The sequence below is a fragment of the Aquila chrysaetos genome, chromosome 22 (assembly GCF_900496995.4).
Source record: "Aquila chrysaetos chrysaetos chromosome 22, bAquChr1.4, whole genome shotgun sequence".
Classification (NCBI taxonomy): Eukaryota; Metazoa; Chordata; class Aves; order Accipitriformes; family Accipitridae; genus Aquila; species Aquila chrysaetos.
The window spans coordinates 9,795,406-9,814,264 of record NC_044025.1 but is presented as its reverse complement, the minus strand read 5'-3'; the positions used below and the strand labels follow the sequence as shown (position 1 = coordinate 9,814,264).

General features: G+C 53.8%; 1 protein-coding gene across 5 annotated transcripts in view; it reads right to left on the bottom strand.

Moving 5' to 3' along the window:
* CSNK1A1 (casein kinase 1 alpha 1) overlaps positions 1-1,245 on the bottom strand; it is a 38,040-nt gene extending 36,795 nt beyond the window's left edge. For 3 of the 5 annotated variants that reach the window (XM_029997756.2, XM_029997758.2, XM_029997757.2), the window contains exon 1: positions 651-1,245. In XM_029997756.2, the coding sequence (XP_029853616.1) occupies positions 651-773 (123 nt within the window). In that variant the 5' untranslated portion in view covers positions 774-1,245. The remainder of the gene's footprint in view (positions 1-650) is intronic. The other 2 variants (XM_029997759.2, XM_029997760.2) reach the window with 1 other exon arrangement.
* Positions 1,246-18,859: the final 17,614 nt, after the last annotated feature.

Sequence of the window (18,859 nt, the reverse complement as noted above, 5' to 3'; positions counted from 1 at the left end):
TCCCAGGTCATGAAACTGAGCTGGAGATGTAAAGTCTTCAGATCCATATAACTGAGGAAGAACATACGTGGGTGTTTCTTCTTTACAGCTCAGAGCCGTGAGGGGGAAGAAGATAAAAAAAAAACCAAGGAAAAAAAGCTGAATAAACAGGGGATCTTCTTTGTTTCTATTACTGTTGACGAAAATGAGATAAAAGTGTTCCCCAGCTGAGAGAAAGGGGGATAGGTGATTGGCGGGAGAGGGGCGACTTTGGCTGCTCATAAAAGACAAAGTATGTTTTCCCACAATGGTGTTCTCCTCTCCCTAACACTCGCAAGCAAGCTATGCAACTGCTGGATGGGGGAGACCAAGATCGCACGGCTCTGCTATCGGAAAGGGCAGTGCCCCCCCCCCCGGCGGTGATGGCCCTCGGGGCGGAAAGCCCCTCAACCCCGGGGTACACACCTTCACTCCCCCACCCTGCGGAGGGCGGCTTAGCCACCCCTGGCGAGACGGGGCCGCCCGGTGCCTCGCAGGCAGCGGTAGAGGGGGCAAAACCAGGCTTCAAGTCGGCCTCGGGAAGGTTATCGCTGGTCTTCGGTTCCCCCCGAGCTGCGGAAAGGACCGCGCCGACGGGCCCGAGGAGCTGAGGGAGTGCGAGCCGCCCTTACCTCCCCGTTGGTGATGTTGATCGCCAAATAGATGTCCCCGAAGGAGCCCGACCCGATCTTCCGCACCAGCTTGTATTTGCCTCCGACAATGAACTCGGCCTTGGAGCCGCTGCTACTCGCCATGGCGAGGGGCGGCTGAGGGGCCCTCCCGGCGCTGAGAGGCTCGGGGGGAGAAAGAGGGCTCTACCGCCGCCCCAGAGCAGGGGAAAGGGGCAGGGGAGGGAAAAGAGGGGAGGGGAGGGGGGGGCAGAACAAGGAAGGCTGGTCCCCGCTGCTCAGCTCCAGCCGGGCCCCTCCGGCGGGCGCCCCCCTGCGCGGCTCTGTCCCGTTCCCCGGCCGGGCGGCGCTCGGCTCTCGGCGCCCTCCAGAAAAGACGAGGGGCAGCCACCGAGGTGCTGTGAGGGCAGGGGTAGGGAGAGGGGGGAGGGGAAGGGAAACGCGAAGCCCGCTGGCTCCGCCGGGTCGCGGCCGCCGCCGGTCCCTCACTCGGCCGCCGCCGCCATCTTGTCTCTCAACCGCTGCTACCGCGGACACAAAATGCCCCCAGCCTGCAGCCGCCGCTTCTTCACCGCGCGGGGCACGCTGGGAACGGGGCGGGGCGGGCGGCACGCATGCGCCAGGGAGAGGCCGCCTCCTTCCCACAGCGCGCCTGCGCGCGGGGCTGCGCGGGTGGGGAAGAGGGAGGAGAGAAGGCGGCGATCCTCCCTCTGCGCATGCGCACGCACCGCCCGCCCTCAAAGCCAATGACCGGCGTCGCTCTTCACCCGCCCCGGCCCAGCGACTCGTCGCGTGCTGGCTAAGCGCATGCGCACCACTCCCAGCCGAGCCCGGGCGGAAGAGGAGAGCGAGAAGCATACGTGCCCTCACCCGCTTCTTAAAGGGGCAGGCGCCCCAGCCCACCGCCTGGCGGGCCCTGATAGGGCCTGCTCCGGGCGCTGCCCCACTTGGGGCTGGGAGCCGGGGGGCCTCAAAGCCGCGAGGCTCCTGCTGAGCCTCCCGGGTGTCTGCTCTGCCCACCTGCCTCCGCGTCCCTCGGGCGGTGGGGAGCTCCTCGCCAGCCTGGGCAGCGGGGCATCCGCCCTCGCTGGCGTGGCCTTTGCGGCTAGGGAACAGGAGATAAGGCCGGGCCGGAGTCACCGCTGTGACGCACGCTTCACGCCTCTTTTCTGCGGGGTTGTGGCTGGGCTGCTGGCACTGTTTCAAGGCTCTTACCAAATCCCAAACCCCGATCTGCGTGCACATTAATGGTCTGGTTCTGTATATAAATGAATCCGCAACAAGCTGTCTCCTGTCCTTGTGCGGTGCCAAGGCCCTGCGGTATCCGCAGCCCGGTGGGGTGTAGGGCTGAGCTGAGGGACAAGTGGCGCCTTCCCTACTTCTGTGCACACACAACATCTGCTTCATTACCCTTCCCTGCTCGGCCTGCCACGTCTGATTTATCCCTCCGACCTTCAGCCTTGGCCTGCTCGGATTGCAGCGCACAGCACTGCAGATCCTGGACGGGCCGCGCACGTTTCTGCCAGGCATTTCTCAATCCAGGTGAGTATTCAGGAGGAACCTGAGGAGGCTGTGGCCCCCCCATAAGGACCACATCATGGGCAGAGCCACCTGTCATAGCCACATCTCTTGGCCTTGCGGCCCCCACCTTCACGTGACTGTTACACTCAGTTCCTCTCCTTCCCTAGATTGCTTTGACCCAGCAGCTCGTGCTCCAGGAGCTGTTTCTTGCTGTCTGTCAAAACCGAGATCTCCTCCGTTGCCCCCCTCACTTGGCGCTGTGAGTTCTTCCTTTGCAGGAACACAAAACTGTGAATTCCCGGTGACTCATCATCACTCCCTGTCAGAGCAGCGTCTTCTGCTGTGCAAGCCTACATTTGGGAAATGATTCAGTCTGCAGAAGAAAGCAAGCTCCTACAGTAATGTAGCTCATGTATGTAGAAGGAAAGCCTACTCAGGGTGTCTGCTTTTAAGGGGAGCAGTCAGAGAAACTGCTTTCCAGCCTGCTGGTGCATACAAAGCCATGAAAATAATAAAAAGTTTGATTTTAAGACTGGTCTGCGCACAGATTTTTTCTCAATAGCTAACTATTTTGGAGAAAAGTGAGATTCAGAGGTCCAGGTTAGGACACTGCTATATTGGTAGGAAGTTGTTCATACAAAGGTAGAGGAGTCCTCTTAACAGAACAGCATCCACGCGGTGATAGAGGCTTTTATTGCACTCACCATGTTGCTTTCTAGCTTGGGAAAGGCATTGTGGTACAAACACTTTCTGTCTGCACAAGTGCAAAAAAGTCCTGGCTTGTGTCCATCTGGCTGTCAGGCAGTGAGGGAAGTCTGTGATTTGCCGGTGTTTCTTCCTGTGGTGGCCTCAGTCAGCTACAGGATGACTCCATAGTGAGAGACCAGGAGGAATGGAGAGGGAAGATTGGCAGCCAGCAATGCCCTGAACTGCAAATATCAGCTCCAAGTTCCCCTTGTGTTTCAGGGAGCTTAGATCCAAGGTTTTACTACAGGTCTCTCTGCATCTCTAATAAAAATAAAATGTGAAGGATTCAAAATCAGCCCGGACTGTGCCAGATGCACCAGAATGAAAATGATGCTCCGAGAGCAAGCTAGCCTCCAACTCATTCCCACCTCGGTTCTGTGAAGGAGCATTTGCGCAAGCAAGAATATCTGCACTCTTGTCACTCAAAGGGAATGTGGATCTTGTGCGGAGGAGCTCAGATACATTGCACACTAGTTAAGGGGGCTGGAGTTTCAAGGGCAAATGAGGTATCTTTAAACATCACACTCATTTCTAAATGCAGAGCTCCTGTGTCCTCAGTTGCCCTCACTTTGCTGTTAAGGGTGATTTGCGCACAGCTTAGGACTGATGTGCACTTAGCGGCCTTTGGGGTTTAGTTGTTTTTAATGGTTGCTCTGGATGGGATTTGAGCAGTTTGGAGGCATTTGGCTTGAGTCACGTATCCTTGGAGGAGCTGGAAAAACAGGTCTGCAGCTCCTGGCCAGTAAATAGACCATGCATGGGTATGCAGGAGAGCAGGATTTCCTGGGCTATGCAATGCTGCCACCTCCTGCCTGCCGGGGGACATCTCTGTGTCCAGGGGACGCTGCCGGTGCCTCGAACCAGGGAACATCCCACGGGACAGAGACTGGCAGAGCCGAGCCCTGTGCAGACGCACCCAGGCACACATCTTCCCCAAAGTGTCTGGAGTCTAGTTGGGTGTTGTGAAAAAAAAAAAAAAAAAAAAGACCAGCAATCAGCATTTGGTATTTTTTTGTCTTGGTTATTTTTAACAGGCATTCACTAATGGTCCTGCAGGAGGGATGGGAATGGGGGGATTCAAAGGAGGATCAGTCTAGGCAACGTGGGAAGGACTGCAGGACAGGCTGGAGGGTAGCAGAGAGATGGCAGAAGTCAGCCAGCATAAACGAGGCTAAGACCAGGACACAGAAGAGAAGAAAGACCTACCAGCACACCTGCAGCTCCATCACCCCTGCCCAGGAGCAGTGAGGATGCCTGTGAACACCCTCCCGCACTGGGACCAGGAGTGTGGGGAAAACCACCCCATCTCCAGCTCTGGCTGCTCCGTGACGGAAGAGCTGGAGAGCCCCGTGCGCCAGTGTCCCACTGTGTGCCACACCAAGATGACCTCAGCCTGTTTCCCATTTCCTCACTCCCGTGGTTGCAGACCACATCTGTTTGTGGGCTGGGGACACCATGTTGAATCCTACCTTTCAGATTTACATCTCAGCCACCCCAGGGCTGTTTACATCTCCACAGTAGCAAAGAGACCTTCGTTCAGTTTCAGAGAAGAGGGAAGGTGCATGTGTATTTCTGTGTGGGCAGAATTTAACCCGGGAAATGAACAGCACTATTCAGAGCATGAAGTTGGAGAAGACTCATAGCCTGATGGATCCTAGATGCCCAGAAGGTGATCAGATCTGGACGTGGGTCTCACCTGGTGTGTTGTGCCCTCCTGTGTCAGGACGAAGTCCACCTGTGCAAAAGCTTTTGCTGTTTTTCATTTTGGCCAACAGATCTGTTCTGTCTTCACGCCATGGTGCAGGAAAATTCCCCTTGTAGCCCCTAGCAGAAAACCACATCCTATGGCACCGTGTTTGGGGTTTGCCTTGCTGAGCAGTGAAGATAGTGACAGTCTGAAAGCAGTCCTGGCCTTGTAAAAATCCTGCCACAGCCTCTGCCTTGAGGTTTGTGTCCTGAGTCTTTAGGAAAGCACAGAAGTTGGTGAAGACAAACACGAACAATAGCAAGATCTGCACAAACATAAAACCCACGGAGATACCGACTGGATTAAAAATGATACCAGTTAAAAGCACTGAAAATGTAAGTCAGAAGGGGAATTTTAGGCTGTGGTTTCACAGCAGCTGGCCTGATCTAAGGACTCACTGCTGCTCATACAGGGTGGTCTCACTTCTGTGTCCTTCTCCCCTCCTACTCAACCCGCTCCCAATGCCCAGCTTTGGCCACTCGTCAGACTCTCTGTGGTCGGTTGAGTGACTCAAGTGGCTCAAGTTGTCCCCTGTTGGCAATGACATGCTGTCAGCCAAAACACCAGACTGGAGTGGTCAGATGGGAAAACTGAAGAAACATCCCCTGCTGCCTGGAAAGGCGCTCTGCAGACACCCAGGAAAGAACATGAGAATCGTTGAATTCACTGCTAACAGGGAGAACACCAGCCTCAGCATCACCACCAAAGAAGACAGGGTGAACTGGACAGCTAGAGCATCTGCAAGCTATTCTTTAGCTCCTGTTCATTATTATTTTTCACATTTTTCAGGGACACTGGGAGAATGAAAACCTGTTTATAGCTGCATCACTTGATAAAGTGAAAAGAAGAAATCCCCTCTCTTCTCTTTCCAGAAGATAGGCCAGAAGTTCTGCTGCACGACCAAGCCTCCAGCGTGACCAGCCCTCCTTGATCCCAGCGTTGCTCATCCTTTATTTGTGCCTGCTTTGGAACTGAGCATCCCCAAACCTCTTAATTTGATCCCAGCAAAGGAGAGGAGTGTTTTCGGTGTAACAAACCAGTTGTTTCATGCAGCACTGATGGAGCAACATCCTCTTTGCATGCTTGTAACCATGTCAGAAAATATGTGCTGCTGTGAAGCTGGAGCAGGAGGGAACTGCTCATCCTCCTGGGCAGCAGGGATATTCTGGGCTTCTGTCTAAAGGCTCCTGGGGTGGCAGGAACAGTGAAATGACAAGCTAAGCAAAGTCATGATTGGAAAAGTAAAAGAGCATGGAGCACTTCTGCTCCGGAGCAGTCAACTCACATTCAGGTCAAGTTATAATTTCAGAGCCTCTCTGGAGTGGAGCTACCATCTTACAGGGCTTTCCTCCTGCTGCTGTGGGTAGGACCTAGGAGCACCAGGGATGCACAGCCTGAGCACTTCTGCAATACAGACCGCAAAGGGCAAAGTTACGGACCGCAAAGGGCAAAGTTACATGCCACAGCTGAGCTGAGCTGACAGACCCCATCCCCTGCCCAGCAGCAGAGTCCTGCTCACTCCTGGCCAGCCGCTCCAGCAGTCCGGCCCCTCACTGAGATGATGCACCTCGTAACCTGGCAGGAGATGATTCCCTTGTTTTGCCAGGCTAGTTTTCTGATGGTTTAGGGAATCAAATTGTCTCACAGCAAGGTTCAACAAAGCTGGAGCTGATGCAAGGAAAAAAGAAGAGTGGGATCAGCAGTAGCCCAAGATCTTCAGAACTAAAACTGCTGTCTTCTGTCTTTTGACTTGTCCCTCCAGCCACCTAGCATCAGCCCCTCTCCAGAGGGGCATGTTCACCCTGTGCACCCTGCATAGCCAAGAAAAAACAAGGTCCATATCTTCAACCCGAGGTCTGCTCTGCTCTCTGAAGCATTTATTGTCTCAGGGAGATGGAGAACCTGTCCTGGTTTTGGCTGGGATAGAGTTAATTTTATTCTTAGTAGCTGGTACAGTGTGTTTTGGATTTAGTATGAGAATAATGTCGATAACACACTGATGTTTTAGCTGTTGCTAAGTAGTGCTTATACTAAATCAAGGATTTTTCAGTTTCCCATGCTTTGCCAGTGAGGAGGTGCACAAGAAGCTGGGCAGGCACAGAGCCAGGACGGCTGACCCAAACTAGCCAAAGGAATATTCCATACCATAGGACGTCATGCTCAGTATATAAACTGGGAGGAGTTGGCGGTGGGAGCGGATCGCTGCTCAGGAACTAACTGGGCATTGGTCAGCAGGTGGTGAGCAACTGCGTTGTGTATCACTTGTCTTTTCTTGGGTTTCATGTCTCTCTCTTTTTTTGTTATCTTCCTTTTCATTACTATCACAATTATTATTATTATCATTATTATTATTATTATTATTTTATATTTTATTTCAGCTATTAAACTGTTCTTATCATCTCATGAGTTTTACTCTTTTTTCCGATTTTCCTCTCCATCCCACCAGGTGGCGGGGGGGGGGAGGAGTGAGTGAGCGGCTGCATGGTGCTCAGTTGCCAGCTGGGGTTAAACCACGACAGAACCCAAGGCAGTTTTGCCCTTAATTTTCCCTGTAAGTAGCAAAACCTGGGTGCAGATGAACAAACCGAGACACCACCAATGGGTTTCACTGAGTCCTGGGCAGCCAAAGTCATGTCAGTATTTCTTTGCTCTTTGGCAGGAGGGGCAAGTGAGCTTCTGGCACAGCTGAGGGATTTGTGTTTTAAATTAGATCTGGATTGCAGGTTTGTAGACACAGCAGGTTGCTTGTCTGGGGACACCCATTCTGCTCTAGCATCTCCTCGCAGTCCCCCTGCCCACGCCGTCCCACCAGCAGCGTGCCCTTCACGCAGGGGCCTTTGCCCTCCCTCCTGAGCCCCTGGGCTTCAGCTTTGCGCTGACCTTAGCTGATTCTGCATCCAGCTATTTTTAGCAGAGCTTACAGCGTTTGGGAAAACAGTTGGAGAGGAGCAGCTTTTGCCAGTAGGAACCAAACCAGGCTTGTTCTTGGACCTCACATGAGGTAGGTCACCTTCAGACAGTCCTGTCTGCGTGCCCGAGGACACCTCATGGCGTGGCTTTGCCACCCATCCAGCCAAACCCTGCTCCCCCGCAGGTGCCTCTGGCAGAGCGGGGTGATGTGGCACTCACCGGGGCATTGCAGTGGGGTGGGAGGGATCCGGTCCCTCCGCATTCCTTGGGCAATGTCCTGCCTGACACCCACCCACATCAAGGGCATCCACAGGCACCAAAGAGGTGCTGCTGGCCACCCCTGCCAGGGCCACTTGTCCCTGCCCTCCCGCTGCTCCTTCCCTTGTACTGGCAGGGCCAGGCACGGGGCTGCGGGGAGCCAGCCCAGGGAACTGGTCCAGGTTGAAAATAACTCTGTTTTTCCGGAGTAGTCTGACACTGGCTGCATTTGCCAGGCTGGCGCTCAGCGCAAAGCTTCAATGCCAGTGCTGGCACAAGCCAAGAGGCACCATTATTTTTGGCAAGGGTGCCTGCTTTAAGTGTTCGCGCATAACCCTCAGAAAGTTGTCATATCCCTTGTAGTCCAGGGTTACAGCCAGCACAGGTGATGCCTTATTGCATCAGAAAAGATATGAAGAGCTGTGCCATGTCTGACCCAGAGCCTGGGATTTTGTCTCTGGCACTGCTGCAGGAGAAAGACAGCAGCGACAGGCAAGGCTGGGGTGAGCCTTCCCCACTTAGGCCAAACACTTGCATTTAACCACATCATGTCTCCAGACAGACCCCGTCATCTGCAGCCACGACAGGATGGGTGTAGCATCATGCCTTGCTCGTCCTCCAGCAGGGAAGGGACATGGGGGACCTTGGAGCTGGACCACGGCTCCGACTGTTGGGGCAGAGCCTGGAGAAGGGCTGGGACAGTGGGACAAATATCATTCCTGCAGCGCTTGAATTGAACCAAAGGTATCTGGGTCTGGGGAGAATGTGTCTGTGAGCTAACAGTGCCATTTCCGAGCCTTCCAAGAAGTTGGAGGGGAATTCTGTGGTCTGGGACATTCCTAGCTGTTTGGAGAGGGGGTTTTGTTAAGTACTGCAGGAAAAGGGGGATTTTCAAGTAATTTTGGTGATTCATAGGAAATGCCGTTAGTGCACAGCTGAAGCTCTACCAATGAACTTGTTCCCTGGAAGACTCTTTCCTGGAGAGTTTCTCTACTGAACATATTAGTGCCAAGCAGCAGTGTCTGCAGGCTGCTGGGATTGCCCCGGCTCTGCTGCCGAGGTTGGACTATCCACCCAGGCAAAAAGGTTCAGAGACATGAGATCCCTCAAAGTTTATTTCCTGATGGAGCTCATCTGATTTCCTTTGGGATACCTTGTTTTACCTTGCCTTAACTCTGTGAAAGTCCACGAGATTTCAAAAGCAGGTTCCTTCCCTAATGCAGTGCCAAGAGGCTGTGCAGCACCAGAAGTGTTTGTCGGTAGATAGAGGAACTGCATCTCCTTCCCTTTGGCACAGCCTCAATTTGCTGAATGGGGGTGAAGCTGAGGTCCAAACTTTCCAGTGATGTCAGACTTGAAATTGCTTTGGGTACTTGAGCAGATGCACTGGGAGGTGGGGCGAGATACTCGAAGAAGTCATGGGCCAAAAAAGATGTAAATGGCAGCACAGCTTATTCACTGCATGTCAAGTGCTATGGATAAGTCTTCAGCAGCAGTTTCTCCAGTGCGTTTGAATTAATTACCCTGCTAGTGCAGAGTGCTGGTATTTGGCATCCAAGGCACATTTCTTCTGTGAGACTGCTTAAATCAGTCAGGTTTAAATCACGGAGGTGAGTCTCCTCTAACACAAAATAATTCAGCTTGTGGATGACGGCTGATGCACCTGGGAGTAAATCTTCCCCCTAAGTATAATTTCTTGAACTGTTTTAGGGAACATGGGTTTTATACATGCCATGTGCTGTGGTTTAGGATGCCACGGAGGATAAGAGGAACAAAAGCAGGTGGTGCAGAGTGTCTGCTGCAGCAGCAGAGCAAAAGCCTGGAGTGCAGGATGTGGCCAGCTTGGTCCTGTCTGCCCAGTGCAGGCTTTGGCTGTGCTGGGTGGACGCTGCTGGTCTCTGGTGGCAGGAGCCAGCTAAGCACAGTCTGTTGCAGTGGGCTCCCCATCACCCTCTTCTTGGGATGTGCTGGATCTCTTTAAACATTGGGGGAGAAATGTCGCAGAGGCTGTGTCCCCCTGTCCCCCAGGCCCCTCTGCAGCAGGGATGCTCCCTCTGCCTCCCACCTCCTGAATCTAAAAACACTTAGAGGCTGCCTCTGGATGAGGATCAGCACTCGAGCAGATTGCAGATGAGGGACCCAATCAAGGGCTGCTGAGTCCAGTGATTTTATTGCTAACAGCACATCATGTGGTGGCTTTTATCAGCACCTCCTCGGGGGTCATGGAGTTAGTCCTGTGGAGTCAGGGCATTACAGTTCCTTCCATTTTTTTTTAAAGCAAGTTGCTTCCTCCCAGGGTTGGAAAGCAAAACATGTTTGAGAGCACCCCAGAGAGCCTGCAGAGCATGGCACAGTGGAGAGGAGTCCCAACCCTCCAGGAGTTTGTTTGTAAATGTCTCCATGATTTTAAACACGATATTTCCTAGGCCACCCTCCTGATTTCTAAATCCTGGGGGAGATTTTCACTCTGACGGATGCTGAGTGCTGTCCCATCTCCCAGAAGCCATGCACAAGGGCATGGCACTGGGATGCTACTGGGCAAAGTATCCCAGGATTTGGACTCAGGCCAGAGCACCTGATGCCAGACAAATCATGGCTGGAAACCTGAGGCTCCAGTGCCTTCATGAGTGTGTCCTCCCAGGGGTAGGATCCACTTGTGTCTTGTCCCTTCTAACAGTCACCTGCAGGCCTGAACATCTTCTGTACTCAATGGAGCAGCTTTTCATGTCATTCAAAAGCTGATTCTTATTGAGATTAAAAAAAAAAAAAAAAACCATGGGCTGAGAGATGCTGTTTGATTATGCCTAAATTTTTTCTCTCCCATCCTCCAAAGATCATCACGAGCTCCGGTTCATTAGCATTTGTGAAAGGCACAGGGCGGAAAGTGCCAGATAAGGGGAAAGGCTCATCACATGTTATTGTCACCACAGTACTGGAAATATCACTAACAAATCAATCAGCCCCTTGATGCGCAAGGCCCTGCTCCACATCTCCTCTGGAGTAGCAGTCACGCCATGTGGGTCCCACTTTATCATCTGAGGAGCAGAGTGAGCTGATGAAAAGGGTGCAGGCTGTCCCGCTTTGATGCTCTTGAGAGCGAGCTCTTTCAAGGGTTCCTTTATTGATGGGCCTTTGGCTAATTTTAGCACCAATGAACAGCAGCTCGGCACAGCTCAGGGGAGCAGGGGCCATGGTTTGCAAAAGCAGGTGTCCGTGTCAGACGCTCCAGCCAACACGTGGGCAGCCACAGAAATGGCTCTGCGGGATCTTGCGGGCAGCCCTGAGCTTGCCGTGCCCGTGCTCCAAACCAGCCGGGGACATGCCAGCTTCGGTCCCAGAGCTGGGTGGCAGGGAGACCCTGTGGGGACAGCTTAACCTGGGCTCTGTGACACAGCAAGGCAGCTTTTGGCCACCTTGTTTTCTGGCAGTAGACTGAATTGCTGCCTGCCGCTCAGATGCGCAAGGCCAGTCATCTGAGTGCCCTGGGAAGTAGCTGGGTGCCTTGAAGAGCAGGGTGCTTTGCTGACACCCACGATGCAATTTTGGGAGCAGCACCAGCTAGGGGCGAGCCTCCCTTCTGCTCTGCACCGACTGCAGCTCTAGCATGAGCGGCACAAGCTCCCTCTGCATCATCCTCCACGGAGGGGGAGCGGGTGCTGGTGGGGACTGGTCCCTGCTGCGGGGCAGGAGGGCACCTCCGACAGCCCGTGACCAGATTCAGCTGCAGAGCAGCTTCATGAGGGGAACACAGCTCTGCTAGTCGCTGCTCTGTGCCTGGTCTTGTTGGCATTGAGACTGAGTGAAAACACAGGAGTTTTTATTATCACTGCGTGAGTCTCCGGGTGTGGAGCTCTCGTACCCAAGCTCCTTTCTGCAGCCATCTCCTTTGGGTCTGTGAGGCCACGTCTGTGCGGTGGTGACTGACACCTGGCACAGGAATGTCACCCAGCAAGGATGGCTCACCGTGATTACAGGTGCTGCTGGCCTGGTCCAAAGCCCTCTAGTACCTGGGGAGCAGACTGAAATCTCGTGTGGCTGAGGCACAAGACTCATCACCTCTGTCCTACGTGAGGCAGTTCCCCTGCTGTCCCAAGGTGTCTTGTGATCCTGCCTCCGGCGGGACGCAGCGTCCCACTGGGTCCCCAGAGGAGGGGAAGGCATGCAGTGGCTGAGCTGTGGCTCCCCATGGCAAGCCTGTGCTACTCGGGCTGATAGTGCCAGGCTCCTAGGACTGGCACGCAACCTGCTGTCTGAGACAGGTGATTTACATCACTCTGAATCTTCCCAGGAAAATTCAGACATGTGGGACCTGCTTCCCCTCTGCAGGGAGACAAAGAAAGGTCTGACACCAGAGAGGAAGGAGTGAGTGTTTGACATTGACCCAAGGGTGGAACTGCCGCAGCCATGGGGTGCAGCAGGTGACAGCGTTCCTCTGTCCTGTGTCACCGCTGGCCAAAAGGTGGGCAATGCATCCAGAGCATCCCTTGGATGCTGCAGCACGAACTGCAGCAGCAATGCACTAAGTCCAAACAGGCACCAGGTCCTGGCTGGGAGCAGCTCTCTGCCAACCACAGTGCTGGATATCCCCAGCATCTCTGTGCTGCTGTACCAGGATAGTTTCTCGTGGGAGGTCGGGATGGGAGCTACAAAAACAATCATTCCCCCCGAAGTGTCCTGTTCACTTCCCAAGGGTCAGGTAGCTGCCAGAGTGACCCACACCCTGACTGGTGTGTTCAGTCTCTGGAGGACATGATGCCCTGTCAGTCAGCTCTCTGAAAAATTATCCTGAAAACAAATGTTTCTAAAAATAGAAATTTATCCTTGTTTCACCTCTGCTGGACCCTCTCTCAAACAACAGAGAAGACAGACCAGAGTCAGATCTTCCTGTTAAAGCCGGTGCAGTCACATCTCCGTACCCAGCAGCTGGTACCCAGCTGCTGAGAACTGGTGCATTGCAGGGAACTTCAGGCACATGACAGATCTCTCTGCATGCCCTTGCTGTGAGATTTTCTTTATCACCCTGGGGAACTGGAGATGGTGGTCTGAAATCTCCAAACTCAGACTGAATTCAGTAGGGCTGCCTGGCTATCACAATGATCAGATCGTATCATCAGACCGTGTGGCAGCAGGCAAACAGAATACATGGGAGTCAGCCACTGTGCCCGAATAGCCAGTTCCTGCCACCTCTGAGCTGATTAAAACTCTTGTGAGCATTAAGCAGCGGAGGGGAGATGTGCACGCAGAGGTGCGGGCTGGTGAAAGAGGCGGGACTGGGTTCTAGCAAAAGAACTTTTTTAAAATTATTTTTTGTGACCAGAACATGTATTGTGGTTTCCATGAATTCCCAGGCTGTTTTCCCCTCCTCTGTCTCAAGGACAGCACCAGATGGCTGTTAGCAGCAGATGTATTTGCTTTTGTTAGTCTGTATGCTGCCTGAAAATCCAGAGGAGACCGGGCAGAGGGATGTGCCCTGTGGTGAGGCATTCCAAAAAGTGCTTTAAGAAAAACAGTGAACTTCAGTTGATTATTATCGAATATTCTCTTAAAACCAAAGGGAACAGGACCATCTCATGGTGGCATGGCCAGTCCAGCATGTGGCACGGGTAGGGCTGAGCCCCCCGCGTGGGGCAGCCTCCCTGCAGGGCTTGCGACCGGAGCAGCCCAGGCTCCCCTCGGGTGAGAACACGGTGTGCCATGTTCCCGGGGAGCTGCCCAGTCTGTGGCTTCATCTCAGGGCAGTGGTTTGACAAAATGTAAGAACCATGTGACAGCTCATCTAGGCCAATATCCTGGCTCCAGCTGTGGCCCATGGCAGATGTTTACAGGGGAACAGAGTAAGGTGCAACAAGGCTTCCCGAGAATAGTCCCTCAGCTCCCACCAGTCCGCCAGCCTTAAGGAAGAAATGGTGTTTCTTTGTATTTAATAATCCAAAGGATTTTTCTTTCATGAATACATCCTGTTTAAATGCTTTGCATCTGTCACATCCTGTGGTGAGGAGCTCCACGGTTTAACTATACGTTGCACTGAGAACCACTTCCTTTTCCTTGTTTTAAACTTCTCTTCAGGTAGTTTCGTTTGGAGCTTGTACTCCTATACTGGAAGAGATGGTGAGTAATCACCTCTCCATACCCTCATGTGCCTCCCAAGATGGTGCAGATCTGTATCACACCCATTTCTGTCATCCCTTTTCCTGGCCATGGAGCCATTCCTCACACAGAGGCGGCTCCAGAGCTTGGGTCATTCCAGCTTCCCTTCTCAGAGCCTCTTCCGTATCCCTCTTGAGATGGAGGCAACAGGGAGAGCCAGACCCGCATGCAGCCTCCTGATCGTGGGCACATTGCTGGCTTATGCAGCGACAGTGTTTCCTTTCTTGTCCTCTGTTTCTGTCCTACTTGCTTCCAACATTCAATTTTCTGCTTTCTCTGCTCCAGACATTTTGGAAACATCGCTTAGCACTACCCCCAGGATCTCCTTCCTGGGAGGAGATGCACTGGTCAGAGCCCATCACAGGGCTACCAAGGCTAGGACTGGTTTCTGTGTGTTTGCTCTGCCTTTGCCTGCATGGAGTTTCCTTGGCTGCCTTACTGTCCCACTGCTTGGTGAGAGGGACCTGGCAGCTTCTCACAGCCTGCCCTTGTCTGTTCTGCTCTGAAGAGCTCGCTGCTGGTGGCAAACATTGTCACTTTGCTATCCCTGCCTTTTTTCAGATCATTTCTGGACACACTCAGTGGTTCTGCACAGGTAACCTCCCGCTGCTGTGAAAACAGACCCTTTACTGCAGTCCTTCCTTTCCTGCCCATAACGACTGATCTGCCTAGCAGGTCTTTCCTTTCTCCCTCCCGTACAGCACCGTGTTCCCGAGGGCCTGTGGTGGAAGGCCTGGATGGACATCTCGCTGGACACCCCAGCAGACCACATGAACCAGGTTTCCTTCCCCGCATCCTTGCTGGATAGCCCCGTGATCCCCCTTGGCCGAGAGCAGGACCCGAGGCTTGGCAGAGAGGTCTCCACCTGGAAGGTGTCAAGGCTGGTGGCTCTCCACCATCACGGCCTGGGGAGGAGACCTGCAGCTGGGGCGTAGGCTGGTGAGTCAAGGTGGGTGGAAGAGCTGGAGCTGGCATCTCATCTACACATTAATAATGGAGAGGTTCCTCTGACGCTGCAGTCATCTCGTGGCTGGAGGGAAGGAGATGAAGTAATGGCTGCTGACGCACAGGGGAGCTCTGCTTTCAGCCGAAGCGATTGACGGGCAGAGCTCGCCTCGGCTGGGTGCTGCCACTTTGGCTGGAAGCCCCACGTCGCCGGAGCGGGGATAACCCGACAGGTACGGGGGGGGCTGAGCTGTACGGGGCCCCGGGCTCTGGGCAAGTGGTGCCCAGGCTGAGCGGGAGACTCTTCTCTCAGCCGCCAGACCTCAGTGCTGCCAGCACCTGGGACTCCTGGCCATCATTTTATATTCCATGGTATGAGCTGCTGGGTTTTTTCCACGGCAAACTCCTCCCCAGTAAAACCTCCTCCTTGCTAAGATGTGAGGAGGTGGGTAGAGGAGGACACATGGGCAACGCTGTGAGCTGGTCCTGCAGCCTCTCTGCTGCTGCTGGGGCTCCAGGGACACCTGGACCTCTCCTTCCACCTCAGCCTCTTTTCACCCGCTCTGGGCTTGTTTGGCCACATCTGCCTTCTCAGCCTTGGCGTGTGGCAGCCCACCAGCCGTGTCCTGCCAGGGATCTGCAGTCAGACCTCCATTAATACCAGGCAGCTGCCCATGCCCAGCTCTCCACAGCCTCCAGTGGAGATGCCCCGTTCTTCCTGCTTGGTTGTTTATCTGCTCGCAAAATGAAGGGTGACCCCAGGCATTAGGCTGCTCCCCTGAAAAGGCTCTTGGCTGTGGGCTTCCCCAGCCCATCGCACAAAGCTTGGGGGCTGCCCGCCCCTGCCCTCCTTCCCGGCAGTGCATGGAGCTGGTGGCCTACTGCAAGGTCTTTGCTCCAGGCGTCCTTACTATGCTGTGAGACGCGGCACGCCAGCTAAGATTCCCGGGCTGGGTTTCTGCCTGTGAAGCAAGCACACAATGATCCCTCTCAAGGGGGCAGCTGTTACGCTTGCCTGTGGCAGAGAGAAAAGCCCTGTCAAGGCAGAGGCACTCCCAGTTGCATCAGTGGAACAAGGGGTGGAGAGCTTGCACACGGACTGGCTTGGCAGCTTCAAAGGGCTGCTCTCGCCTTCCTCCCACCCTTCGTTTCTCTCTCGAGCAAGAGAAGTCAGCTCCTGCAACGTCTCCCATGCAGGCAGCAGCTATTGCGGTGACTCCAGAATAACCACTCTTGCAGGAATTTGCCTGGAGAAGTGGGTGCTGGTGGGACTCAGGAGGTACCTGGTCCCAGAGGAGAAGGTGAATCTTGAGGGGATGTGCCTCCGCTTATCTTCTCGCGCCCTCGCCTTGCGCAGGAGAGCAACTGCACCCTGGGGTGGGTGCCGGCAGCGGGGTGCCTGGGTGCGCGGGCGTGTGGGTGGCCCAGGGCGAAAGCCTGGTGTGCCGCTGGGAGGAGGTGGTGGTCACGTGGAGCTCCAGCTCTGCGCGTGGGTGGTGGTAATGACTCGTCAGGAGCAGAAACTGTTCAAAGTCAGGCAGGGAGAAGATGTTGGTTTGATCAGTGGAAATGACTGATCAGCGTAAACCACCAGAATTTTCTAAACAATTCTTACCTTTCTCGTGTCTCATTACCTCCTCGCTCCGGGCAGAAGGTGCTCAGTGGGATGGCGTGCCTGCCCTGTGGGATGCTTTGGGCAAGGAGTGTTGTCACTGGCACTGCCCCGTGATGGGGTGTCTGGGGCTCGACTGGTATGGAGACATTTGTCCTTCCTCCAAGAGCTGCAAGGTCCTGCAGACACCTCCATCCCTCCCTGGTGCCCCTGCCCAGGTGCCCATGGACCGCGCACACCTCTGTGTGCTGCTCGGCCATCGCCTTCCAGGCCGGGCCAGGGCAGAGGCAGGGACTAAGTGCCTGTCCTGCTCATAGGTTTGGAGACACCAGCACCCAGGAAGGGTCTGGTGCGTGGGTCCTTGATGGGCAGGGACGGGAGACCTCGCAGACCACAGCCCTTATGAAATAACCTGTTTGCTAACTGGGAAACAGTGCTCTCCAGAAAACTGTTATCCTTCACCAGCAGCGAAACCAGCAAGAAAAGGAGCCACCAGCATCCCTGCATTAATGGGAGGAAGAAAAGAATAAGTATCAGTACTGCTTGGTTCGCTGAGCAAGAGATGGCAGAGGGCTCCCAGCAGAGCACTGCTCCGCACTGGTCCCGAGAGAGCAGGCACTGCTGCCTGGGCAAAAAGGCAGATACCTCAGCATTCAGTGCTCTCAAACCAGCATCTTGCTTTCTCCTTGAGCGGTCCTCACCATCAGCTTGCTCAGTTGGTTACAGGGATGTGGGACAGATGGGTGAAAGGCCCAGAGTCACCAGCCCTGGGAGACAAAATGAGATCTTGGGGTAGGAAAAGCAATGCAAGGCAGCAGGGACTTGGTGGGGAGAGGGAAGGGCCACAGAGGCTGGTGGACATGAAACTTCAAGCACTAAAATACGGATACAGGAGACTTGAGCTGCTGTAGCCTCAGAGAGGCTGAGAGGTGCTGAAGCCTCCTCCGCAAAGGAGTTCTGCCTAAGGTCCATACATAACCCTCTTAGAAATAAAGAGCTGACTCTCAATTTATTCCACTTGGACCAAACTCTATCTGCTTATTTTTAGGCTGTGCTCTGCCTTGTGGTGCAGGCAGTGCCCCCCAGCCATGAGGCTGGAGCCTACAACTCCTTCCAGACTGCTGGAGCTAACACAATTTCTACCTGCTTAGGAGCAGACTCTTGCACAGCCTTGGCTAAGTATGTGGATGGGGTTATCCCAAGCAGGTATGCACAGCCCTCTTTCCCTCCCACAGATGATTTAAGCACAGGTTACATTAGCTGGGAAGGGAAGAAGGAAGAGAAAGGAATGGCGTCTATGTGGTTTTTCAGGAGTTGCTCTTGCTGATGGCCAGCTCAGCAGAATGAAGACCTTTGGTTTCGCAGGCTTTTTCCTCCTTTCCCTAGCACCTTAGCTTGAATTCCCCTGCTTTGCACAGCATGCACAAGCACTGGTGTTGGAGGCAACGTCCTCTTCCTAGACCTGCAGTGTGGGAGGAAGTTTTGCGATTAGGATGCACCTGCAAACACATTCTTGAGCTGCTATTTTTTTCCCCATGTTTTCATTTCCACCAGGAATGGCTGATAGCGGCGTGTAGTCACGAAGTCCTTTCAAGACGGGAAAGAAATCCAAAGAACAGTAATAATGGAAAAGATTAAATAGAGGAAATGTAACTTTCCTGTGCAAACCTTGTGCTTGGAGAGGAACCCCCGCCTGCTGTTATTAGGCATAGCCTGAACTGTCGTGCTTTGCATGGCTGGAAGTTGTGTTTATTTTCCGAGCAAGGTCTGTCTGACTCAAAGCTTATCTGGTTTGTTCCCAGAGAGCCCCCTGATGGCTTTAGCTTTCATCCAAATAGTCTGAGCTTTCAGGTTTTAAGTAGTTGGGAAAATCCTTGTCGACAGCAAATGGCTTTCCAGGAGGCAGTAGAAGCTCAGGCTAAGATGTAGGGGGGCAATAACCACCTTGGCTGAGATGGTACCTTCTCCCCAGATGGCTGCATACACACTAGGCAGCTGCGTGTTCCTGCCTGAGCTTGGCTCAGGCAGCCGGCAGCTTCCTGCCCTGCAAACCTTCCTCCCTCTTTCTGATGCTTTTACCATGATGCCTATTTTGAGCCAGAGCCCAGCACCATCAAGCAGGTGTTTCTCCAGCCTCCGGACTGGGCGTGTGGTTGTCACACAAGGAGTGTCACAGGGGGACCTTGTCCCACCAGCAGCTTGGGGTTGGTTTTTTTCTTAAATACTGCCAGAAAAGAGCCGGCAGAGCACTCCTGCTGTGGCAGTGGGTATGAAGAGGGCCAGGTGGTGCCATGAAGGTGGCTCACTCTTGCCCTACAAGAAGCA